The sequence below is a fragment of the Centruroides vittatus genome, unplaced genomic scaffold, assembly GCF_030686945.1.
Source record: "Centruroides vittatus isolate TY-2023 unplaced genomic scaffold, ASM3068694v2 contig_392, whole genome shotgun sequence".
Taxonomy (NCBI): domain Eukaryota; kingdom Metazoa; phylum Arthropoda; class Arachnida; order Scorpiones; family Buthidae; genus Centruroides; species Centruroides vittatus.
This window is the reverse complement of record NW_027122208.1, coordinates 814,640-841,919: the sequence shown is the minus strand read 5'-3', so window position 1 is coordinate 841,919 and position 27,280 is coordinate 814,640. Positions and strand designations below refer to the sequence as shown.

Genomic DNA, 27,280 nt, shown 5'->3' with positions numbered 1-27,280 from the left:
ATGCAGAAAATGTCACATCATGCCAGAAACTATACAACACATCACCTCTGGTTGCAAGCTCTTGGCACAAACAGATTATTTACACAGACATAATCAAGTAACAAATATAATACACCAAGAGCTTGCAAGGAAACACAAATTAGTAGACATCCACGAACCATACTACAAATACATTCCACAGACAGTATTGGAAAACAACACGCACAAAATGTACTACGACAGAGCCATAATCACAGATAAAACAATTTACCACAACAGACCAGACATCACACTCATTGACGAACACAATAAAATCACATACATTATAGACATATCCATTCCAAACACTCACAATATACAAAACGCATGTGCTGAAAAAATTAGCAAGTACACAGAACTCGCCCAGGAAATAAGGCATCTGTGGAGGATGGATAGGGTGCTTATTGTACCTGTTGTTCTCTCCTCTACAGGTGTCATACCACACACACTACACAAAAGCCTGGGCACATTACAATTGAATAGAAACACATACATCACACTACAGAAGGCCACTATATTGAATACATGTCATATTGTGAGAAAATTCCTGAATACAGACACACACACTGATACACTTTCTTTAATTTCTGTTTTGGTTACTATGCCTTGACTTTGGTCCGGCATAGTACACAGCCACCGGTGTTAACCGAGTATATCTCACTTAACCCAACATAATAATAATAATAATCAGTGCAGAGCCCAAACGGTTAGGAGTTGAAAGTTGAAATTTGGTACACAGTTAGGGTACGTCACGAAAACGCACACTAAGAAGGGATTTTTCGAAATTCCTCTCCACGGGGGGAGGGACGGGATTAAAGCTTCTATATACATTATCGAGACGTGTCCATACGGTTAGGAGTTAAAAGTTGAAATTTGGTACATAGGTAGGGTACGTCACGAGCAGGCACGCTAAGAAGGGATTTTTCGAAATTCCTCCCCACGGGGGAGAGGGACAGGATTAAGTCCTAACACTTCCATCAACAATGGAAGTGTTAAGTAACAATGGAAGTGTGAAGCAACAATGGAAGTGTGAAGTAATAATGAAAGTGTCAACAATGGAAGTGTTAACAATGGAAGTGTTACGTAACAATGAAAATGTTAAGAGCCCAAACGGTTAAGAGTAGAAAGAGAAATTTAGAGTAGAATAGTGAAATTTGGTACATAGTTATGGTACGTCACAAAAACGCACACTAAGAAGGGATTTTTCGAAATTTCTTCCCACGGGGAGAGGGACAGGATTAAGGCTTAACACTTCCATCAACAATGGAAGTGTTAAGTATCAATAGAAGTGTTAAGTAACAATGGAAAACAAGAGAAGGCGACGTGCAAGATTTAGGGGCGCTGGAGGAAAAAAAAAGTACAGTAATATGTTAGAACATATTCGATTTTCAAATTTAATTCGGTTTTTCTCGACCCTTCTTCTTCAGAACATTCGATGAAAATCGAACGATATAATCAGAACACGTCGTGAAAATCGAACAATATTACAATATTCGATTTTCAAATTCGACCTTTCATTAGAAATATTTAGTTTGTTGATAAAATTACTTTTTTTCTTCTGTGACTAAAACGTAATAATCTTAATCTTCGCTATCATTACTTTTGCCCGAGCAACGCCGGGCCTATCTGCTAGTTTAATATAACTGTGAATGAAGCGTAAATGAAAGAATGCACTTATAAGTTAATTCGCGTATTATTAATTAGTAAATACAATTCCTGTATATACGATATGCGAATGGAGTAAATATTAATGATTTTACAGTTTATTCATAACGTTATTAAGATCAGTTCTTTAACCAATGTTAAATCGTAATGACGATAAACTCAGCACATAAAATCTTTAAACAATTATCGGGAGTGACTTCGGCTTCTTCGACTCGAACTAAGTCCTTCTACGAATCGCCATCCCGTCACGTCCGTGATTTAAAGTCGAATCCGATGTTAACTGTCACATCCGGGGTATTCGTCAAATCCAAATATTATTATCTAGTCCGAGATTCACAGATCGGTTACGTAATCTCCGTTTCACAATTAACGACCGAGATCCGTCCCACAGTTTCGTAGATTTTCGTTCATTCTCTCGAAACAATCGACAAATTGTTTCTAAAAATCTTTAAATTCCTTCCTTACAGCTTCGGCTATACTAGCAGCCCGCATGCCTGGTCTGTAAAAATAAATTTAAGTTTAAATATTTCGTCGATGAATGAAGCCAATTAAGCGAATGCGTAATCTGTCAAAATGGCACTTAGTCGAAAGGCCGTTCGTAAGAGAAACGAGTTTTGGATTTCTAGGCCCTACCGAAGCAACAACGAGAGAAGTTCGGGTTTATCTTCAACTTCTTACTTTGCGGAGGACCTCCGAACATTGCGCGCTGGAAATTTGCTTTCACCTCCAACTCCTCTTCGTACTTAACGAAAGCCTTTCTCAATCCCGCTACCTCGGTCTTGTCCCAATATATCTTGGGATTGTCCCGCTCTATACGCTCGGGATGATGTCTGGAGGACCTCGAGGAAAACCCACTGACGTCTGGATGGTTTTGAATTTCCGAGAACTCTGACGGAAGTCCTCCAACTTCTGGATCCTTTGGATATTCCGACGATTGCGCCGGAAGCCCGCTAACGTCTGCATCCTGCGGAGGATTATTTGTCTCTACCTGTCTCGAATTGGAGGTCTTCGTCCGAAGATCCTACCAATCCACCTCCAAAAACATTTCGTCTTTGACTCGTCTTTCTGTAAAATCGCAGGAAAACGCGGCGACAAATACATCGCTTCGATATAACAGTCGAAAAACTAAGAAATTGTCGCGTGTTGTCAACTGTTATCCATTGTCTGTGGAAACTTTATTAATTTTAGAAGTTCCGTTTTCTACAACTTACCGAGTGTTACACGAGTGTTTGATATAATTTTATCACTCAAAGCCGATAAATATCACTGTGTTAATTTAAAAAAATATAAGATTTGGAGAAAGACCAACAAAATGTTTTAGATTTTGAATTTGTTTTGTATAACGATATAGCAGTCTCCTACGTAGCTAAACGCTAATGAATACTCTCGAAGGATTTTCTCCGCCGTGTGCGAATTCTTAAATATCTCGTTTTGCATTTCAAACCACTGTCTTATTACTAAATCCGGTCACTTTTAAATATTCAAACTTCTCACCATTCTGGATACATCACGAATAATCAACCAATAACGACATCGTCCGCTGGATAACCGCCCAGAATGTCACACTCGCAATGGCGCTTTATAACTTCGCGGGGCCCGGGAAAATTTCGAATTTCCGTCTTCGTCACGACATCGGGTTTGCCGAGATGTACGCATTCACAAAAAATCGTGTTTAGTGATCGGGAGGTTACTTTAAATTTCGATTACAGACAAAACTCTTTCTGTTTATTGCCAAAATGTAAAAATCTTGGAGGGCCAAAAAATGACTTCGAAACTGATCGTTAATATTTTTGGATTCGGGAGACATTGAAACGTCGAAAAATCTGTTGGTTTCTGTTTGTACGAATGCTAGTGTGTGAGAAGCACGATTTTGTTCGCCCTCTTTAAAGCGTAATAACTCCTGTCGTTTTTGTCGAAAATTTCTGAAAATTTTCAGGAAGGTTTGTGTATGAAGGGCGTTCGTGCTATTAAATTTTATCGGTTAAAGGTCGCGGGTAGAGAAATAGAGAGAGTCGTATGTCAAATCTGGAATGGATCAGACTTAACGAAGATTTTACTCGTTATTAGCATTTACAATTTTTTATAAACCCACCCCTACGCTCAAATTAAGCTCTTTGCCACTTTATAATAATTAAAGCTCGTACACATTTACGAAATTTAATATGTAGAAATTAATTTTCAAACATTATTAACCCGTTTCACGTTACCCGGCAGAAATAAAGTCGGAAAGTTAACAATCAAATTAATTTCATTGATTTTATTTTAACTAAACTTTTTGTCTTCTATTAAATTTCATCGAATATATTTGATGTTTTGTTTTATTAGACTCTTCGGTATAAACGTTCGATCTCGGAATCTCCTATAATTGTATTGGACGGAAACGTTCCCCGAAACGAAATTTGCCAAGTTTTGCGATTACGTGGAATGTATAAAAAGCCGAGTAAAATTCCACATAAATTTTTATACTTTGCAAACATTTTTAGAGCGTTTCGGCAATAGCTACGTAAGCCAGGTGAGCGCAAAGTGAGATTTTACCACGTTTTAGCGTTTGAAATAACTTTAGCGCGCGGGATTACGAATTGACCAAACAAATGCTATTTTTAACAAGTATTTATACTTAATAAATACGCGATAATTACGATACTTTAATGATAACCCGTACGTATATAAATGAAGATATTTGTTTGTTTATTTGCTCTCTATACATTGCGGACCGTTCGGCCAATCGCTACGAAACTCGACAATTACGTTCGCATACTTCTAACTTAGATAACGTCGCGCATCCCACCCCAAAATACCGATCGAATTTTTATAAATAAATTAATTTCTGTCTACATTCGATTTGCTGGTTTTCGGGTAACGCTATCTATTGGCAAAAATTTAAGAAAACAATAAACTAAATATAATTTTTACAAAAGAATATAATTTAAAAAATATACTTATTATATTCACTTAATTACTGCGACAACGATATAGCGCAAAATCGATGCGCTATACCGTTACCGAAGCAGCGCGTAGCCGACGCGCGGGCCCGTCGCGAATCACTTTTCAAACATTAAAAGTAGACCGGTATTAATTGGTAGTCGTCGACCGTCCCGTCTTCTGGAGGAGGTCGAATCGCTTCGATTCCCTTCCGCCACGGCTCCTTTTTTCTACCGGACCGGCGGTACGGTGGCGTTCGAATAGAAAAATTACGTAATACCGGGTTACCGGCCGACGCAAAATGTTTTAAGTGGTTTTCCGGGGTGCCGAGTTTAAATATTCGCTCCGTTTTTTCCCGAAATTCGATTCGGCCGCGAACGGTACAATTTCTTATAGTTAACATCAGGAAAAAAATGATTTATTAAAAGAAAGATATCGCAAATGATAAAATTTGTAGGCTATCGAATTTAAGCTCGTTTAACCTTACTTATTGTCACTATGGATAATTTTTAGTCGGCCATAATTTTTATTATACGCGAGTTTTTAAAAATTTTTGACCCGGGCGTCCGCGTAGGGCCGAAAACGGGGTACTCGCCCTTCCCCGGGACCGGATAAAGAAATCCACAAATAATAGTCATAAAAATGACGGAGTTGCGTAACCTTACTCTCTCGACTGTGGCACGCCGTGTCTTTTCGTATCGACGCAACGACGTATTCTATATTTTACTGGCGAAAACCCCCAAAATTGAATATTTAACTTAATTAAACAAAAATTTATCGATTTAATTATTTGTCTCCCGAAAAATTTTCTACCGATTCTAGTTATCAGCTTTTAAGTTAATTATTGGACTTTATTTTCGGTATCAAATCTGCGACCGTTCCTATTCAAATATTAGAATGGAACGACGAAAAACAATCGATTATAGTAAACATTGGGATGTTATAAGGGCGGAATTTTAAATTGTTTAACTGGAAAAAAATCTATAAACCGATAATACCGAAAGTATTATTCTTAATATAAAGGGCACGTCCATTAAAAAAGATATCGAGATCCGAGCGGAAGAAAATGTTTGTTAATGCCGTAGTTGCATTTCTAATATACTCTTTTACGTTTTTGAATCTCGCTTTCTTTTTACGTACTTCCGATAGAGTTTGTTGTTTTAGACGACGGAAAACACGACGTCGGCTCGATTCGACCTCGCGGCCCTTTGATCGGCTTATATATCATTAGGCTAGAATTTGCGGAAGGGATATTATTTTTTTATCGATTCTTAAAAGTGTCGTGGATAAACGAGCCGTCGTTACGTATAAACTATTTATAAACAAAATAAATATTCGGTTTTCTAGAAACTGTTTACTAGTCACATCGTCGTTTATTACGAGATTTACGGCTTTTCTCGTAATGAAAATGGTCGGCGCGCCCGAAAAATTACAGAAAGTTACGGTTCGTAGACTTTAATAAAATCCAGTTACTAGTAAAAACTTCAGAAAATAAAACAAAATGCCGTAGAATCAAATTAAAAATTTAAATACATAAATATAGAAGAATATCTTCGAGGAAAACGTAGACCATCCATTCGGATGTTAACCGCTATCGTACTTAAACTTTTCTGATAAGTTTAACAAAACTTAGACTCGAAAATTTACACGCGGTTCTACAAATTATTGAAACGACGATATCGTTATATAATATACACATTACAGAAAAAAAACAACGAAGGAAAAGTAACTGAATCGTTTATAAGAGGGTAAATATCTACAGATTTAACCGCTTTATTTCCGACCGATGGCCGTTACGGGGAGCGCTCTACTTTCTGGAGGATCCGGTACGAAAACCTCTAGAAATTTTTCGGATGGAGATCCGCGGGGCCCCGTCCCTCGCCTCCCGGCCGTCCCTATCGCGGGCCTCCGAACGCGGAATAAGTACGATTAAAAAGTCCTCTTTGGACGAGTCGGGTAAACGAGCTTTGTTCCGTACATCGGCGCGGGTACGCGTACGGATCGTTTAGCGAAAGAATTGGTTTCGGTACGCGGCGTACGGGAAAAATATGGCTTCCCGCGTCGGGATCGATTTAAGGCCGAGGTTTTCGGCAGTGTACCAGTACGGCTGCTTCCACGCGTTACTAATTTCGTCTAACGAAATTAGTAACGCGCGGTGCCGTAACTAGGATTTTGGATGCCTACGGCCGAGAAAAAAAATGACGCGCCTTTTTAATTTTTGTTATTAAATAAAAATAAAAATGGTGGTTTATTTGTGAAATATACGTTGGTAGAAATTACAGATAATAAATACTATATAAATATAATTATACGAGCTTTTTTGCCTTATTAATTTCGAATACATATTATTCCAAAACCTTCTCGTTGGCGGGGGCCACGTCGGCCGTACCCTAGTTACGGCTCCGGTAACACGTACGAATTTCCTATACTTTTGGATGAAGAATTATCTCAGACGATCGAAAACGGTACGAATGTTGCATAAATAATATCGTATAATATTCTTTCGGTAGTTACGAGACTAGGTAAAAGCAGCTTTTCCGACATTTTGAAAGCGCGCGCTGATCGTTCGGCGAGTGTCGGGAAATGACGCGATATATTACGTTATTCTTGCGCGTGGAAAGAACCGGTACGGTACCGATACCCAGAGCCGTAACCGGGGTACGGCCGACGTGGTTTTCGCCATAGGCGCCGATTTAACAAAAGGCGCCAACGAGAAGGTTTTGGAATAATATGCATTCGAAATTAATAAGGCAAAAAAGCTCGTATAATTATATTTATATAGTATTTATTATCTGTAATTTCTACCAACGTATATTTCACAAATAAACCGCCATTTTTATTCTCGGCCGTAGGCGTCCAAAATCCTAGTTACGGCACTGCCGATACCCGAGTTTAGTAAAACGATAAAGGCCGAAAAAAGGATTAAATTGTCAGATGTTTAATTTGGAGCATCATTTTATTGGTTATTTAAATTGGTTCGATTTACGCTACACTCGATTTAGAGGATGGATTTTAGTCGAATTTATTTCTTAACTACATTAACCCGGTAAGATTTAAGCGGATTATTTATATCTTCAAAAATGTTCGCCGATATTAACTAAATCCGGGAAAATTACGTTATTCGTCGCGTAATTAACGAACGAACCGTCGGAACCTGCATAACGCGGAAAAATCAAAAAATAACCAATTCCTCCGACGTTTGCCACCATCAAATTTATTCTTCCGTGATTGTCGAAGGTTATAAATTTATTACTAAAAATAACACGCGGTTCTATAAATAAATTTTAGGTACGATGACGTAAAAACGGTAGACCGATTGGCCGTGACGTCACCCGCTACCGCTACGTCGGATCGCACGATGAATGTTTACGTCGCGACTGATCGCGTGGTCGGAGACTTTCAGTCGCCGTATTCGGTATTGGGGGGTCGACTCCGCAATTTTACTATCCGAGAAGTCGTCTTCCGAGTAAGTATTCTCCCGATCCGACTCCTTTATTCTATTCGCTTATCGCTTATCTTTTATATAAAAGATTTCGCCGGCAAATTCGTTTAGTTTCTTTTCGCCCCGTTTTATCAATTCGGTCGAGAAAAATTATTCACTTAAAATTCGATATTTTCCAGTGGCCTATAAACACGCTCTCGAATTATCGAATATTTAAAAAATATTGTTTAAATATGTTATTGTAAAATTAATAAAATTGCCGTTATCGTTATTATTATTTCTGTATTTTCACTAAAATTTCTTTAGTTACTTTTTATTTAATATTAACGGTGCTAAGCTGTAACGTATAACGGGCCTTTTCCCCACCCCAAATAATGTTACGTCGGGACCTAATCTATCCGCTAATCCCCAAATATCAATCAATTTAGCTCGCTGTAGGCTCATTTATTTATAACTTTTATTTAAATCTATCGTTAAACTTTTCTTAAATAATTTAAATTTATTTATAAAATAAATATTAAATTTTACACAGTTTTTTCGTATAGTTCGTTTGTACAATTGCCCTATTTTACAGCTTGGTATTATTAAATTTTCTTCATTTGTAGGACTTAAATTTAAAAAAATGCAGGTAAAAATAATTAAAATTAATTTACCCTAATTTAAAAGTTTTAAATTTAATTTATTTTTGATTTTATTAGATAAAAAAGTTCTCTCTTGTTTTTTTTCCTTCTACAAATATCCGAATTATAAGTCGAAACTTTATATTAAAAAATATATTTTTTATTAAATGTTTTATTATTTTTTCATAAAAAATCTCAAAATAAAATGATTTTTTTGGAGTTTTCGTAGAAAAATTAATTTTATAGGATTTACCTTCGAACGATTCGTAAGATTATGTCGAGAATTTAAAATATTTTACTTTATAAAAGCATTATGGATCGATAAGTAGATTTTAAAAAGTTTGTACGTCTTCGTAATTAGGAATACGCGACGAACAGACCTCCAGACGGCCAGGAAATCGCGTAATAAGGTTTTCTAATTCAGGAATGGTAAATTCGTAAGGAAACGAGTAGAGAAGTAGGCTATATTAAAAAAATTCTTGGGTGGGAAACTAATAATAGTCTTTTATTTTATTATAAACAGCTGCTGAAAGAATCCTTTCTGTCCGTCATCAAAACCTAGTTTTTAACCAGAACGAGCAGATTTTTTCCGGTCGTAAATCGGAGGAAAAAGTGCTAGAAGCCCGAATTTCTAAACGGATTTCGACGAAGGAAGGTTAATAAAATGGAAAAGAACGTTCTCATAAAAATAGCGTAATTTGTTTGATTTCTAAAATGTATAAATCAGCTAGAAGTATGTTTACGTTTGTATTAACCGTAAGATGTCAGTTAACAAAACGAGATCGTAGATTACGGATTCTCTGGAGGTTTGTTTAACTTTATTAGTCGACTAAATCGGAAACCCTTGTTGATAAATAAACATTACGTTATCTCCTACGAGATAAATAAATTTTTTTAACCTTTAACTAAGGCCGACTGGAAGAAAACGCAAAAGTCTAAATTAGAAAAGTCGCCAGAACCAAATTTATACGTATTTTTACGTAATACATAAGGCTACTTCTCCGGGGAGGAGAGTAAAAAGATAATTAGTAACGAGCAAACAATTCTCGAGGTTTTTAATCAGTTAGGAATTGCGCAAGGTTTTTTCTCGTACAAAAAGAAAACATTTTCCGATACCAAAAGAAGGCTACACTTCATTATATACAGTGACAGCTCTGTAGACTGCGAGATCTGTCAACCTATCCAATTACCAAACAGATTTAGTGCCGACAGTACGTAGTACCGACTGAATGCTACACTTGTTTAGTGACACAGCCACTCTGTGAGAACTGACAAATATCGCTTGTCTACCTCAAGGACGGCGCAATCGATGGCTCGGGTTTTACCCCCCTAGAATATTTGTATTTAATAAGGGATCCTTTACCTTAATTTAGTCGGTTATAATTGTTTTATTGGGACGTTGCGGTGCTTAACGACTGGCAAAAAGTCGCTAACGCGGTATCGGATTTAAATATTGTTTCCAGTAATTGATCGATCGAAAGCCATTGTCTTTTACATCGTTAGATTTGCGGATCTTTATCGCGGGTTTGCAAATTGGAATTAAACGGAATTAAACGTATAAAACGGTATTTATTAAATAATACGGAATTTCGTGCGACGAAACACTTTTCTGGCGAGTAATTGCTTCCGCGGCAACCTATAAAGTAAACTTTGCTAAAATTAGTGTTATTTTCTCGCGCGATAAAGGTGGAAACAATTCTCGAATATCCTTTACATTTCGTTTTATAAACGGCATTAACCCATTCTCCGCTGTTGCAATAATTTTTAATTTCGGTTACTGTTTATTTACTTTAAGTTTTTATCGTTAAAATTAAAGTAACGCTAGAAGTAATTTGTTAGTGAGGAATTAAATACGGATGCTAGGAACGATTTAGATAACATCTAAATAAAGCGGAGAATAGAAACCAACGAGAGCCGAGTTAAGTAGCGTTTTGGAGATAGCCATCCGAACGATCGGCTCGCTCCAATCGTAACTGTAGTAACGTTAAAAATACTTCTTCTCTTTCAGGATCAGCATGGGATGCAGATTCGGCAAAACTGTACCTTCCGTTAAAGATCAGAACGATCAGACGGAGCCGCCTCCTCCGGCTCCTACCGATCCGAGAATCCCTTTGACTGCCAAGCAATGTTTTTGTATATCGAAATCGTGGAAGGGAATAGCCAGGGCGATGGAACCAACGGGAATTAATATGTTTGTCAAGTAAATATTCTTTCTTTTTTTGTGTAATTTAAATTTGCTCGTTTAAAATATGTTCCGAATTGATTCTTTCGTTGGAGATTTTAGCTTTTTCTTTTATCCTTTTGCGCATTTCTCGGTTTTCTTGGAAAATTTGTGCAAAACCGCAAAATGTGTGTAATGTATTGCTTACGAAGTATATTTTTTACGATTTCTCTCGAGCGTGTACTGTGCACATTAGTGTATTTTTTATTAGGATTAAATTTGCTTCGATAATTCATTCTCATATAAGACATTATATCTTATACGCTAATCGTAGATTAAAAATAGGCTAAAAGTTGGTCGAAAATACTATCTTTCGTAGAGTTAAAATTGTTTGGTAAAACTTAAACATTCTCGGAAATAGCTTACGAAATAACTGGCGGAAAGCTTTTCTTCGAAGAATATCGAGAATAGTTTTATAATCCTTTGCCACTATTTCGCAGTCGACGAGCTTATCGATTAGTAATTAATGATCACGGGCCACTCGATTTTTACTCATTCTTGCTCGTTTGTTACCATTTTTCTAAAAACAAATCGATTGTTTAAAAATATAAATATTCTTCTTATTGTTATTATTAAACTTTAGACTCTTTCAAGATAATGAAGATTTGCTGGATTTATTCGAAAAGTTTCAATCGCTGAAAATATCGGAATCGAATTTCGAGAGTATGGAATTAGCGCAGCACGCTTCTATCGTCATGTCCACGTTAGACGAAAGTATAAGGTCTTTAGACAATGTCGATTATCTCTTGGATTATCTACATTCCGTGGGAAAATTGCATCACAAAATACCCGGATTTCGAAGGGAATACTTTTGGGTAAGCCGAAATTTTGCCTTTTCCTGTTACAAATACGAAGATTTTCGTGGCTTTTAACGTAAATCGATTAGCGCGACTCGCATCGAATTTGAAACTTTCGTAACTTTATAATTACTAATTGGAGTAAACAGAATGTGACCCGCATAGAAATCTGTAATAAACGATACAACAGCCCACATCTTTAAACGCGTTTAGATACGCAACAAAACAAACATAAAAAAAAAAAGCCATTCGGTATAATTGGTATTTTCGAAAATTGTACACGGATAAAATTCTATTATTTCTGGCTATTTATGCGGATTCTCTTAAAAACCACCTCCTCGACATCCTATTCGTTTTATGATATATTGTATCGGGGCAGCCTAGATACGAACGTATAGCCGATCTTTTATCCCCATTGTATAATAAATTTTCCAATTTAACTCGGTAGTTTATTTTATAGACTAAACGACAATAAAATTAATAAACCCACCAGACATTTATCGAATTCGTTTCTTAGATACCGGAATAACCTTCGTAATCTGAAGAAACGTGAATCGTACGGTTAGTAAATTGATATTTCGGTATCGTTTCACTAGTTATAGACGATATCCGTGGCATCTCCCATCTACGATGCGATATATCGATGCGAATTCGTTCCTATTTATTATCCTTCGTAGTAGTTAATTAGCGTACGACTCTACTCTGTGACTTTTATTATTTTTAGATGCGTTTTCTCCGAAAGAGATGATACGTAATTTATCTTCGTTCGACCGAAGATAATTATAGTTATACCATCAAACTGCATTCGAAGCGTAGCTTCTAGACTTCTCCGGCGTGAGGCCCTAAGCCATTTATAGGGCCTGACTTTTAGCTTAAGAGCCACAAATAGATTCTGTTTAAAGGCGCATTAAAGTTTACTATATTTGCCTTTAAACGTTAATAAAACTTGTAAAAACAGTTTTATATTCTTCGATGTTATAAAAAACAACGTATATTTTTATAGTAAATCAATATAGCTTTATAACCTCCACTTGTAGGCTCTAGAATAGCGCTTTCTGCACATTATCTTCTTAAGATATTAATTTCTGAAAAGTAACCTTCTCAAATTACAAAAGTAGAAACTTGTTAACCTTTTAAATTTCGCAAACGGTTATATTCCGAATAGTTTACTGCCTAAACCATCTGTTAGCCAAGAAGATAAAACATTTCGGCTTATTTTTTAAACTATATACACCCATTTTATACCGAGAAGAGCCGTAACGTAGTTATATTCGTAGCCACACTTCTAGATATTGAATTAATTCGTTTTATATATCTAGCCTAACGTATCTAGAATAGGCATACGTAACTTTATTATCTTTAAACATATAATTCTAAATTTTTATATTTTATATAAGTATAATACTTATATGTATTTATATACATTTTTTCCAGAGAATTGAGAAACCTTTCCTGGCAGCGGTCCAAGAAACGTTGGGAGACAGATATACAGAAAACATGGAAACTATTTATAAAATAACAATTCACTTTATCTTGGAAACAGTAATTGCGGGATACGACATGGGACCAGAAACGAATCAAAATAGCCTTTAGTCTGTTATTTAACCATTGTTCGTCATTTTGTTACGTGTTGTCCGAAAGAAGAACGTCTGCTGTGATAAATGTATATCGGGTACGCTTCTTTCGTCGATTCGAACGCTATTTGCATCAAATTAAACACGCCTAAAGGCGTAATTCTGTGTTCGCTTTTAAATAAACGCGTTATTATAACTATTTATACAAAAACAATGCTATTTTCTTTAAAGTTCTTAATTATCCAATCACCAGCGTATTACCTACGGCGTTACTTTAAATATTGTTGTATCATTGGTTGTTGCAGTATCCAATGTTTTGCTATATATCGAAAACGTCACCATTACGTAAAAAGATGAAATACGCAATCGTACGTATCGTTAATTCGTGTGATTACCGCTATATTTTTTATAAAAAGAAATTTAATTATTATTAAATATACACTGCATATAAATGCAGAAGTGTAATTTGTTTAAAAATTACAATATTAAATGAATACGCTACGTGCTGTTTTTATTAATTTAAAAGAAAATTAAAATTCGATTTAATTATTATTTAATATATCGAAATGACGTCGATCAATAATATCGTTGCCATAGTGGAGGAGGGAGAGATTTATACTCGATAATCTCTACGACGTCAAATAATTTACGGTTGCCGGGAGGTACAGAATGGTATTTTCGATAATTCTGACATCTTATTTATCGAAAGTAAATAAGAAAAAGTGGAATTTGTCGAAGAGAGCCGACGAGTAAAATAATAACACGGATTGAGTAAGACGTAATAAATTGCGCGGTGGAAACACTCGTGTCTTCATTCGTCTTTAAATAATTCGATTTTTGTATTCAAAATAAGAAAGACATTTTTAAAAAGAATTTAATCCGCGACAATTCGATATTTTAAACTCTTTCTACGGACAGATTTGATATATTATCGGATGAAGTGCGTTTTTATTACGATCAATGAAATTTCCTTCCGCTCTTGTCTGGTGGATGTGGAAACATCCTTCGAAAATATTGGCATCGAATGACCCGTTTGATGCGTAATTCGATAAGTATTTGTTATTATATCTTGTCTTATTATTTTTTTTATATAAAAGATGGCGGAACACTTTTTTATCCGGGAGAACGTCAGTTCTATCAATCTGGTAGGCCACATTATATTCGATACCGATGCGACATCATTTTTCCTATTCCTTTATAGCGCTACTTTGGAGACTTATAACGCGTATAAATAAATGTATACGGATTGTAAAAATGTTCTGGACGATTTTTGTAACTTTTCTTAACTTAAAAATTGCTATAAAACGTCCTTGGCATTCGACTGATATCATTTTATTACCGTTGACTTACTCTGATTTAAGAGCGATTGATCGATATAAAACAGATTTAATAATGTAAATGCGACTGGTATAATATAATTTAAAACGAAAGTAATAAAACGCATTGTTTTCTATGGAAAAAAATAAAATTTGAAAATTGCGATTTTTTGTTATTATTATTATTTTTCAAATATAACTTTGTAGCAGTAATGACTACAGGAAATGGGTTGCGACCGGAGATAACTACGTGGGTTCCGCACGTCTCCGGTTTTATGTAAAGTTAAATGCGGATTGTCATTCATGGATTCGAATTGAAATGGGTTGTGTTCCCGCAAAATCGGTTTCTAACCTTCCTTACGGATTAGGTGGATTTAAAGGAGGTGTTCCTTTTGTCACTTATCAACAGAAAGTCGCTCTGGTACAAACGTGGAACGTTTTAATGAAAAACTTGTCTAGAGTCGGAGTTATAGCGTTTATGAGGTAAACTAAGATTAATATAACAAGTTTCTTACAGTTTCTTAAATTAGAAAAATCTATATATTTAATACAGAATATTAATACGCGAGAGAATATTTCGCTTATCGTCCATCTTCTGGGTTAAGGCCAGATTTTGATTTTATTGTATAGCTGTAGCTAGACGCCTTTCCCTCTCACCAAATAATAATAAGTTTGAAAGAGCGAGACCTTAACATTTACCTTTGTCGAGTGAGGCCCGAGCCGTATCTCGTTTACTTTACGTGTAGGCTAAATCCGACTCGGTTTAGTGACGGTATATTTTTAGAATGCGCTTTAATGATATATAAATACTTTAATTAGAAAATTTAACTATTTCGGTGGTTAATTTTTCGTTATACATTTATCTCAAATGTACAAAATTCCCCGCTTAAATTATAAAATACGTAATTCTATTACAATAAATTGAAATCTATAAATTAATAGCCAAAGTAAAAGTTTAGACCAGGAAGAGGTTAATAGTAATGAATCGGAAGCTCCAAAAAACTGTTCAACGACAGCCGAATCCATAGTTTAATATCCTCGATCGTTCCGAAAATGCTAAACGACACGTTAAGATCATCGATACCGCATTATAATTGAAGATTTTGGGGTAAGTTTCTGTGCCGAATTTCTACACACACAGAACAGATACGATTTCCATACTCACTGGTCGTGACCTACAATTTCTCATAGATCGACCTCTCGATAGAGTTAAATCATCCGCGGCTTGTCCTAAATACAGAATAAATTCAAAACTTTAGGGTATTTTCTCGGCAACTTGAAGAAATGAGTTCGTACGTTCTTGCCTCCGGGTCTTCGATTACCATCGCATACAGTATATTTCTTTTCATAATACCGAAAATACTCGTTATTACAGATGCAGTATTTATTTTAAGGAATTGAATTTGTTCAATCACTAAATATCTTTATTAAAAACAATTCGTTAAAAGTTTAGACCGAATGATGAACGAGATCATTTAAAATTCGTAAAGATCGAACAGCATTTGAGTAATCTATTCGAATAGATAGAATTGCGAGAGACAAGAGTTTAATAATATATAGAAACCTAATTAATATATAACAGAATAATTTGATTATATATTTATTCGTATCAAACTTTAAAAAATTCAGCGAGTCTTGTTAAATTAACAGATATAAGTAAAATTGATAGTACCACACATAATCCGAAATTGTAAGTAAAATACGAGTTTATAAATGAAATTTATATTTAATACATTAAATGAAAATTTAAACACGACTTTCTTTATTTTTATTTACGTCGTTATCTTTAAAAACACGCATAAATTGAAAATCCTTTCACGTAACAGATATGAATTAACCAACCTTCTTTTCGTGTAATCAAGAAAAAGGAAGAGGATGGGATGGGCCGCGTGAGCGAAAATATTTTATATTAAGTTTTAAATTATTTATCGGGAAATAAAGTATTAATATTTTTTAAAAATTCGAGATTTTTCTCCAAATCTCGAGCACAAAATATAAATTCTTAACGTTAGCAACGTTGAGTAAATCTGTATGATGATCCATATAAACGTTATACCCACGTGGTTATTTATTTTCAGGTTATTCGAAACCCATCCCGATGTACAAGAAATATTTATTCCATTCAAAGGTTTAGATCAGGAATCCCTTCGTAACAGCAAGGAATTAAGAGCTCACGCCCTTCGCGTTATGAGTTTCGTTCAGAAAGTAGTCGCCAGGTTGGAGCAACCAAAAAAATTGGAAATGCTTTTGGGAGAATTGGGCAAAAGTCACCTAAATTATGGCGCTAAAGCCGAATATATCGAGGTGAGATCATCTTCTTTTCGATTCACTTATCAATATTACTAATTAAACTTTACTCTTTTAAAGACGGATTAAAATGAGATTAATAATGAATCTTAGGATGTGATTTAGTCGTGTGCACCAGTAGAATATTATGTTTAGTAATCCCTATTTATAGAAGTAAAGCCGTAGCTAATTAGACGCAGCCGTTAAAATGGGGACTTGTAAACACGGCCCCGAGTAAAGTTAAAGAAAAATGAATTTTGCTACGTAAAAATTATAATGATCAAATATCAAGGCCGTGTAAAGGTACTCGAAGCCGGATGCGAAAGGAAATCGGGGTTCTCTTACTTATCTGAGACGAGTAAGAAACCCAGATAAGTTGGAGACGAGATCGTACCAAATATTTCCTTTTGTCTTACCGTGTGCAGGCTTTTATATAATTTTGTCATTGGTTATCACAGAAATATTATCATTTTCAATGAAAAATATTAAATGAAATATTAAAAATATTTCATCGGTTCGGGACCGATGTCATATTCGGACCTCCAGATTCGGGACCGATGTCATATTCTTAAGAAATGAAGCGACAAAGTTTAGTTTAGTATTGTACTTTGTATGTTACAACGTTTGTATTTAAAAAATATCAGTAAAGATTAAATATTTTCTAATTATATTTATAAAATAGACGTTGTTTGAACTGCGGTGTCTTTTCTTTTATTTTCGACTCTTTTTATCCTGCGAGCATTAAAAAGACCTTCTTAGCGAGTCCATTACGAATTCGGCCAGGCCCACAATGGCGGTCGCATAGTGAGGAACGGGGTCCGACGTATCCGGGCGGACCACCCCCGAAAAATTCGTGGGGTTTTCGATCCGTTCGGATTCGATTCCAGGTTCTCCGGAGCTTACCGCTCAGCCATCTGACCGTCGAACTCTGGTATGATTAAAGTGGGCTTTGCAACAGCTTAGCGTTACGGGCCCCAAAACTAGTAAGTGCGACTTTGGCCGAGTATCCAATATTGATAAATACAGCGGGATGTTTGTAATGTTCGTATTATGGATTGAAAATTTATATAAATATTTAAGCCCACCAGTGACCGAGTGGGTAAAACTACCGAACACTGGCTACCAGGAATTTTCGGGTTTTCTTCACGTGTACTTCCGGGAGGTGTTCCTCCTCTCATGTGTTGCGCTGACTTATTAGATGTATTGTGAAAGTTTGGGCAATCCTTCAAACTTGACACGGTTGTGTGTGATTAAAAAAACACATTTTTTAGGTTGGTATGTTTATTTCTAAACAATTAATTAGTTTTAATAAACAAAAACAGTAGTTTATAGCTTGCTTTGTTTGTATATTACCAAAGAAAATGAAAAAATAAAAAAAAATGCAAAATAGTTGTTGCAAAGGTATTGCAAACTGTCTTTAAACTAAAAGCAAATAATAATAATAATACAATCTTAGTGGCCAATATTTCTACCATCATTTCTAGTCAAGAAGAAGGTTTTGTAAGATTTCAGGTTCTAAATTATACCAATAATAGTCAAGATCTTCAACCGAAGCAAATAGTCTTCCACCCGCACAGAGTTTCCTAGAGATTATACCCAAAGATTTTTCTATCGGGTTTGTCTGGGCTTCTGGATTTTTTTTCTTTTGTCCGAAAGCAAGCTATAGCCGTGTTTCTGTTTGAATGAATGCGTTATCTCGCTGCAATATTCATTCGGGTCCGTTAAGTTTGCAAACGGAAATAGACGACGCTTTACTGTGTTTCGATGCAGGGCCGGATTATCGAATAGGCAAAGTAGGCAAATGTCTAGGGCCCGTAATTCGGAGGGGCCCGGCTTCATTAGCCATTGCCTAAAAAAAAAAAAAAAGGTCAACAGCCATCCGTGCGTCAGAAGTAATCTCTCCCACGAGATCTCTCGCACCATCTAGAAATATTCCTAGGCCGCCTCTCATAGTAATACTGATGTATGGTTGTGATTCATTTTCTAAATTTAAACTTATACGTCGCGACATCGTATATTCGATGTAGCGTTCGAGTTGCTCGAGTGCGAAGTTATTACAATTCAATAGTGTTTTATAAAACAGTTAAAAAGGGTGACACTACGGTGTGACTTGGGGTGACACCACGATATCTGCACCGGGTGCCACCCACGCTAGCTACGCTAATGTCACATTATATAAGATTTGTTTAGAAGCAACTTATTTAAATAGGGCCCCAATTTAAATTTTGTCTAGGGCCCGCTAGAGGCTTAATCCGGCGCTGTTTCGATGGAGTCATTTCTGCCGTCCCGATATAATGTGGACTCGTCATGCCATTACCAAACCAATAGGCCGCGTTTCTTTATGCAGCGCTAGAGAAGCGCTTTACAGCGAACACTCTTTAACCCGTTTCTAAATGCAGCGCTGCAATGTAGCGAACCGTTTCTAAACGGTTGCTGCAAGAGGTCGCTGCAGCAAAGATAAAGCAGCTTTTACGTCCGCTACATGTGTAAAGCAAAATGGACGCTTGTGTGTATAATACGTTATTATGCTGCAAAAATAAAAAAGTCGAGGTGACTGTTGATAAAAATATTATGGAAAGATTAAGGATTAAATTTTATAAAATGACTCTGAAAGTTATCTAAAGAATAAGAAAATACTATATTTTAAATATAATTATACATCTCCTATCTCTTTACTTTGTTCACATTTTCAGAAAGAGAAATGCTCAATTCTTTATATCTGTTTATTTAAATATTGTAGTTCTTTAACTAAAGCGCTACTTTCGGCTGTAACTGTGAAATTAAATGATAGATTACGGCATCCATGTTTAGCTCGAGCGGAAAGCGTTTCTAAACTATGATGCAGCGACGTGTAGCGATAACTGCTCGTGACGTCATTTTCGCTACACGATTGCTGCATAAAGAAACGCGGCCATACGGATACACTTCCTTCTTATCTACCGAAAGAATTTTTCCTCTTTTCACAAATCGTACCATTAACAAATGCACGCGTCTGGCTCATCCAAATTCCACTTCTCGTTAGAAAACAATACAGGAATCCACTCGTGGCGTTTTTTTGTCTAACGCGCTCGTGCTTCAATGCGCTTTGGCTTCAGAGGTGGTCGGAGCTGCCATTTTGGAGGAACGAAGATTTAGAAATGCTTTCAAACCTCGAATATTATATTTGTTGTAAAACTTAACCTTTTTACAACTCGTCAATAATTTCCTACTTGACTGAGAAATTACCAAAATTCGAACTCTTTCCCTAAATTTTTTACACTTTTAAAACAAGGATTTTGCCTTTCTTTTTAATTTTATTTGATAATATGCAAATGTAAAAAAGCTAAAGTTGTTTTCTTTTACGAAGCTGCTTTAATTGTTTACGGATGAATAAGTATATTTTTCATTAAGTTGCTTTTTCTTATCATCGCGAGAGCCACGTCAGTTTAACCATATTGCCCAAACTACCGCAACACACCGGGTCAAACCGTAAACTCCGAAGTAAATATGTAAATTCCATTAATATTCGAAACATATACGATTAAAAGAATGTCACTTTTCTTTTAGTTGTACTTATATTTATCGGTAATTGAAAAATAGCAGAAAGAATGACATTAATCGCTAATAATTAGCTTATAAATCGACAACGCGCGTGTGTACACGCAACCATTGCGGTTTACACGCGGGTTGCGTTCTTAGAACGAGAGCGCAAATAAAACGAGCAATTATTTATTGCGACGCGGTGGCAATCCCGGGTTGCAATTTTTAATCATATTTTCAATTTATTTAATTTAAGATATACGCTCTCCACCTCAAATTTCTAGTAATCCGCCCCCTGTACTGTACCGTACATCATACTTTTCCGTTAGCGATAGAGTCGTGCCCGTCATCAATCCGACTGCTTTCGGTGGAAACTTTTTGAATTTAAATAACGCATCTTTCCGTCGAAAATCGGAAATTCGTACGTCATTAATCGATGCCTCCCGTCCCTAATCTTTCCACATCCGATCCCGGCTTTCGTATAACTAACTCCGTTCTAGAGATTAAGGAAGGACTGACGGACGGACGGACTACGGCGCGAATTTACGTCCACAGTTTTTTCAAATCGTAGCCCAATTTCTGGCAAATTAAAATAATGTATTCGATAGAAATATATTAATATTCACTTAATAAAATAATAAAATCTATTTATATTATTTTTATAGAGCCGCATTACTTCATAATTGTATAAAAATGCTGCGATCGTTACTTATTACGGTTAATGTGAGCCTAGGTATACAAAATGGCGACCGTCGACAATAACATAAACGCGCCTATATTTAAACTTTTTTAAAACTAAAACATTTTTAAAACGTAAATTTGCTACTTACCCTGCTTTTGGTTACTTTTCCTACTCTTGGACCAGAAACGAAAAATAAAAAAGTCATCATACTACCTATAAATTCAATCGATGCACGGACGAAGTGAATTACGAGATTCTATACATCAGTGGTTCGAACAAAATTTGCCTGTATTGTACACAAATTTTACTCCTCTTAAGAACTGCAGTCTTACGATTCACATCTCTCGCCTTTTCATCTACTATAGGCAGCATCTCCATAGAGGGTGGCACTTGCGATCCACGGTCACCTAGCCTTCCACGTGTCGTCCACGTTTGACTTTCGGGTCGGAAATCACTATTAAATATCCTTGGTTATGACAAGTTTAACTCGTTTAACACACATTTACACACTTTAAACGCACAATTGAACCACATATAAACCCTTTACAAAATTATTACCTCACTTATACAATGTTAACACACCTTTAATACGCTTTTATGACATTTAACACGCATTAAACACATTAAGGACACGTTTAACACGTTAATTACCATCGACAAACTTTTCTCCTCGATAACTTTAGACTTCGAGTAAATTGTACAAACTTTAAAAAAACACAGACACTTTAAAAAAATTAACAACGCGCATAATCCGTCTACATCGTAACCAAAATTCGAAATTCACATTATTCCTCGTGTTTCCCGAACGGAATTTTTTGATGGATATTCGCGTACGAAGGCGTCATTACTATCAGCGCCATCTACATTTCTTTTCTAAAAACACTTGCCATCGAGGTTACCGGAAGCGCCGCCATTTTGTATACCTAGGCTGGCATTAACCCTTATTACTAAATAAAGCCATTACTACGCGTAATTAATTAAACAACGATACTTTTGGCAAAAGCTGGAAAATACGTAATAAAAGTAATTAATAACGATTTATTTTAGCATCGGAGTCTCGAGCATTCCGTAATCATCTCGTAGTCAATACTGTTATACTACGTAATCCTACAGGATTATATAAAGCCAGTTATAAAATAGTTTATATAATCCTAACTAAAAATTAACGAGGAGGAAAAATATACGAAACGTAACAATTCCGTAAATCTTTCGTATAACCTCTCCTATTATATTTAACGTCACAATTATTGACAGAATTTCTTTTTCCGCGCTGCGATTCGACGGTACTTAACAGCGGCAAATTATTAAATTTTTACTTTTAGCATCATTACTGTTTTGTAAATATCGTCCGAATCGGAGAAAAGATCGAGTCGTATTCGGTTAAGGGGTAGGTCCTAGAATGTCACGGATTTCGGGCCAAAGTGGTACAATTCGAATTCCGAACTACCAACTCGTGATTTTTGATTTAAAAAACCGAATTTGACTAGAAAAATACACTTGGAGACGGAATACGTTGGAAGACGGAATACACTTGGTTTTACGGAATACGTAATTTTATCCAATGTCGGGACCGCGAATGCGGGTCCCGACATTGGATAAAATTAACGTATTCCGTAAAACGTTAGAAACGTTTCCGAAGCTAACGAAGGCGCTGCAAAATCGAGATAGACTTTTATGTCAATTTGAAAAATTACGGACGACAAGAGAAATTCGTCGAATCGATGGAAAAGGCCAGGCAATACGAATAATCTGCCACGGGGGTGCTTACCGGGAAGACTTTCTACGGGAAACCGATTCCTATTTAGACGTTAGACTCGCGAAAGAAACCCATAAAACCACGCTCGTCCAACCTTTTAGCCACATCCGTCCACGTTCGGTAGTTCGATCCACTCGGTCACCGGCCGATTCATTTTTGTCTTATTTACGTCTAAAGTTGTATCGTACCGTAAATACGTAGCGATTTAGCGAAATAAATCTGTGGTTTCGATAACGTATCGGTTTCGTCGCGGTTCTAGAGATCCGTATAAACGAAATAACGAAAATCAATTATTACATACTATAAGGATATAATGGCAAGGAATAGAAAACAGATTTTTTAATGGTAAAAATGTATTTTGTTTTTAAATAGACAATTATAAAGTCAATATATTCGTTATACGCGGGTGGCGAACGGTACGAACGGAGAACTAAACTACGCGGCCACTACGATCGAAATGGAAATTACAAAGTCGGGTCAGCTTTGTTGTATCTGGCAGACGACTACGGAGAATAACCCGCCGGTAAAAATCCGGTAGAAGTTTTTTCACATCGGCGTCGACATTTTTCGAAGCGGGCGCTAAATTATAAATAGACGAGCGCGTTTTTAAGGCAGAGGCGATAAGAAATTTATTTGCGCAACTCGCAAAAGTTATCGACAATTGTCGAGACGTTTATTGTTTTATTCCGATAAGAACTCGAAATAGTAAAACGCAGAATTAAGAAACTTTTTTGCAGTGTTTTCGATAATATCTTTGAAATATTCACTCGAATTTCGCAATTTGTGTTCTATTTCACGAATGTTTTTCAAAATTTTAAGAAAATTCAACTGTTTCTTGCAAATTTTTCGTTATTTTTACAAATCTTTGCCGAATTTATTTAGCGAGTAGCTGAAAAATTAAGTAATTTTCGTACATTTTTAATTCGTGAACTACGATGATAATCCGGCACCCGCGGAACCGGAGCGACGCCGGATTAACGGAAATGTCGGCCGTCTTCGTATTTCCGCAAAATTTGATCGAGTTACGGGCATCGTTGTACAGTTTGTATATAAAATGTACGGCGACGTTCGACCGGACGCAACGCGAGATGCTGTAACAAAAGTTTTTCTCGGTTACGTCGCTCCGCCACCGACCGCGGATCTCCGGACTAGAGCCGTATCGAGTGAATTTATGCGCCGTTTACATCTTTTCGTAATTGACTGTCAACGTTCTCGTAAGATAGTAACTGAAAAATATAGGGTTTATTCGGTAATTATAAGTTAATACTTTAAAAAGTTTACCCGGTTTATTTATATATTAAATAGAAATACCACTAAATGTTATAATATTTTTAAACGTGTTAATAATAGTACAACCAGCTTATTTTATGTAATTTACTTTTATATAAAAAATTGATATCTAAATCGAGCCGTACGGCCAAATCCCGATTTAGAGTCGTTGTAGCCTTAGCTACGATATACGCCGGGCTTTTCCTTCTTCACTAAATAATCGTGAGTAATATGTATTAATATAAACTGTCTTTGGGAATAAAATCGGGCCCCGAGGCAGTGTTTTTCGACCTTTTTTTCTCTCGCGGCACACCGGTCGAAAATCGTTGCCCTAAGCTAACGGTATTCGAACATTTTAACGGCGCGACCCGGAGGTAATTTTCCGCCACCCCAAATGGGGTCGCGACCCGTAGATCGAATACCACTGCCCTAAGGCGTACCCTGGTCTAGAAACGGCATTTCCCGAATACGTAAACCACCTTTAAGATTTCGGAAATTTCCGACAAAGGGCGCGGGAGTTATTAAGCTTCGAAGCGAGTGAAAAAAATCGCGATTCCGCATACACATACTATACGGGGGGAAAAACCCAACTTTTTGCGTTTCTCAACATTTCGCCGCGTTCGGACGGGCTCTTCTCGCGTTAAGTCGCGGCTAGATAATCAAAGAAGGCGTTACAGATAAGGGGCCGTCCATAAATTACGTAAGGTATTTTGGGGTGGGTGGGGTCGAGGATTTCTTACTCGGGGGTAGGGGGTAATAGATCTCGTCTTACGTAATATTCTTATTTTAGTTTTTGATCTCGTCGAGTGGTGGCAGTTTCTGTTAAGAACTCTCGTTGTACCGAGGCCATCTCCTGTGACGTGATAGAAAAATAACGCTAGCAGAGTCACACTCACACTCTACATTTTTTTTTTTTATCATGGGAGAAAGGCCGTGTGGTGGTTTCTCTCTCTTTCTCTCTTTTTTTTTTATTAGAATAAGTGAACCACTCCCATGGGTGTATAACACTAAGAATACGTAAACCAAAATACATGATACAAAGTAAACATAAAATTAGTCTTCGGCTTTTAGTGAAAACTAAAATGTAAAACTAGAAATTAGAAATTATAGTCTTTTCTTCCATACTTTTTGAACATAATTGTAAAAAGCATCAAACAGTGGCTTCTGAACGAGTTTATCGAGTGGACGTGGCCACCCGAAACCTAGCGTAAAGATTTCTAATTTCGGCGTAAGTGTTAAGATTAATCATATTCGTTGTTGTAAAACCGCCCTTGAGTTAAGCGCCATCTGTTGACTTTAATTCTGTTTGCAATTAAAAGGTAACCTCGTCGGCAGTGTGTAAAATCCAAGTCGGATGTAACCTAATAAATGTTTTCGTTAATCTTATCTCGCCTTTTGACTCGTTCGCGGCATTAAGAAATCACCACAATAAGTCTATCTTTATCGTAAATTGGACAACGATAGATCGTAAATATGGTCGACGGTGTCTCGGTTTTCTGTAGAGCAAAAGCGACAGGCTTCCTGCCCGGTTATACATCGCCAGATAGCTTCTAAAATTATCGTGCTCGGTAATTAGTTGAGCGGTAGCAAACGTTAAATCTGTAAGTGGTGATGAGAACTCGCATTCGACACTAGGAAAATAAAGTCTCGTTATTCTACCAGTTTTACTGCTCGACCATTGTTGATTCCACTTTTGCGTAGCGTTGTCACGAATATAATTTTTAAAGCTGCTACCCGAGAGAGGGATGCCAGTGTAGTCTAAGTCGGTGTCCTTGGCGGCTGACAGCCTCAAAGTCGGCTTTTTCGTTTCCTAGTATGCCAGTATGGCCAGGAACAAATATAAAAGTTATCTTATTTACAAGATTTTTAATATGGTGCTGGATATATGTGATTTTATTCTATTGCAATTAGGATTTAAGAGTGTTTTTAGGACACACTGAGAATCACTATAAATATTGATAGACAGCGTTTTGTTTGGTAGTGAAGTGGCCTACTTAATTGGTATGACAATGTCGGTAGACAGCATCTTCTTGAGCTTGATAGGTGAAGGTATGTGAGGGGTATCTTCTAACATACTGGAGGAAGATACAGATACTTGAGCCGACACGAAGGAGGCTTAATATCTACACAGATGTAGATATGTCTATGTAGATATTGTCTGCACGGTTATCCATGGAGGAAGCGGATGACACCAAATGTACCCTGGGGATAATGTTTACGGGGTGACGATCAGAGATAGGGTAATTGCAATGTGGTAGCAAATGAACTGCCGTAGATAGGAGTAGAGACCATTGTTGAGCCTCGATGTTTGTAGTAGTTTAGAACCTTTTCTACAATACGTAGTGGCAAAGGAAGAAGCTCTGCTAGAATCAGAGGCATTAGTAGAAACAGTTCTGCAGCACCGACATTCTGATGGCAAACTAATGAAAGAATTAGTTTCCGTATTAAACAAATATTAGTTTTATTTCATATTGGCCGGACGATATTTTATTCTTATTTGAAGTAAAATATGTATTTATTTCTGTATTTATATTTTGTAGAAAATCGGCCCTCAGTTTATTTACGCCGTGAAACCCATGTTGGAAGATCATTGGAACCCGGGAGTGGAAAACGCCTGGTTACAACTGTTTCGATACATCACTCATTACATGAAAGCGACGATGGAACAGTGCGATAAAGAAACGGTCAACGACGACAATCGAAAGAAAAATAAAATGAAGATAATGAGACATTCTTTTCACGGTAAACTGTATAAATGATTTGAACATAAAAGAAGAAGTTCGATAACATATATCACCACTTCTTATCACGAAAATCATAAAATTTTCCATTACCACTCATTACTGATAACGTTTATGCATTTTGTAAAGTTATTGTATATTTGAATAAAGTCAACGTGTTAATGAATTATAATTTTTTACGGAAATTTCTATATACGTTATTGGGCTGCAATTTGAAAAAAATTGTAGACTTATAAATTCTCGTTGTCGCTCGTCCGTCCGTCAGTCTTTCCTTAATCTCCAGGAGGGAGTTAGGAAGACGAAAGACGAGACCAGATACGGAAAGATTAGAGGTAGGAGGCCCCGATGCAAACCCGGGTCGTGTTATTTCGATTCAAAAGATTTCTCCCGAAAGGTATTAACGAGTCATGCCGGTCATCCGTCTAACGGAAGAGAGTGACGAACAGGGGCGA

General features: G+C 36.5%; 4 protein-coding genes across 5 annotated transcripts in view; 3 read left to right on the top strand and 1 right to left on the bottom strand.

The window, feature by feature from the left end:
* Positions 1-27,280, bottom strand: part of Swt1 (Swt1 RNA endoribonuclease) — a 275,536-nt gene that overhangs the window by 128,727 nt on the left and 119,529 nt on the right. The window lies entirely within an intron of this gene.
* Positions 1-27,280, top strand: part of LOC136975991 (alpha-aspartyl dipeptidase) — a 170,361-nt gene that overhangs the window by 114,639 nt on the left and 28,442 nt on the right. The gene's annotated exons all lie outside the window — the stretch shown is intronic.
* LOC136975958 (neuroglobin-like) lies at positions 7,996-13,458 on the top strand. 2 transcript variants are annotated; one of them, XM_067271140.1, is made up of 4 exons: positions 7,996-8,071; positions 10,676-10,867; positions 11,472-11,703; positions 13,120-13,458. In XM_067271140.1, the coding sequence occupies exons 2-4, from the start codon at positions 10,683-10,685 to the stop codon at positions 13,276-13,278; spliced, it is 576 nt and encodes a 191-aa protein (XP_067127241.1). In that variant the 5' UTR covers positions 7,996-8,071; positions 10,676-10,682; the 3' UTR covers positions 13,279-13,458. The 2 variants fall into 2 exon arrangements, with proteins under 2 accessions (XP_067127241.1, XP_067127240.1); XM_067271139.1 differs by lacking the exon at positions 7,996-8,071 and adding an exon at positions 9,367-9,473.
* On the top strand, positions 14,782-27,000 carry LOC136975960 (uncharacterized). The gene is made up of 3 exons (XM_067271142.1): positions 14,782-15,058; positions 16,654-16,879; positions 26,628-27,000. Exons 1-3 carry the CDS (start codon positions 14,895-14,897, stop codon positions 26,844-26,846), a joined length of 609 nt encoding a protein of 202 aa, XP_067127243.1. The 5' UTR covers positions 14,782-14,894; the 3' UTR covers positions 26,847-27,000.

What these genes read in the sequence shown, in the direction of transcription:
- LOC136975960 (XM_067271142.1), top strand. Translation starts at nt 14,895, where the DNA reads ATGGGTTGTGTTCCCGCAAAATCGGTTTCTAACCTTCCTTACGGATTA. An exon ending in GGAGTTATAGCGTTTATGAG is followed by an intron (nt 15,059 to 16,653) that starts GTAAACTAAGAT and finishes ATTTATTTTCAG; the next exon opens with GTTATTCGAAACCCATCCCG. An exon ending in CTAAAGCCGAATATATCGAG is followed by an intron (nt 16,880 to 26,627) that starts GTGAGATCATCT and finishes TATATTTTGTAG; the next exon opens with AAAATCGGCCCTCAGTTTAT.
- LOC136975958 (XM_067271139.1), top strand. Translation starts at nt 9,382, where the DNA reads ATGTATAAATCAGCTAGAAGTATGTTTACGTTTGTATTAACCGTAAGA. An exon ending in AGATTACGGATTCTCTGGAG is followed by an intron (nt 9,474 to 10,675) that starts GTTTGTTTAACT and finishes CTTCTCTTTCAG; the next exon opens with GATCAGCATGGGATGCAGAT. An exon ending in TTCGAAGGGAATACTTTTGG is followed by an intron (nt 11,704 to 13,119) that starts GTAAGCCGAAAT and finishes CATTTTTTCCAG; the next exon opens with AGAATTGAGAAACCTTTCCT.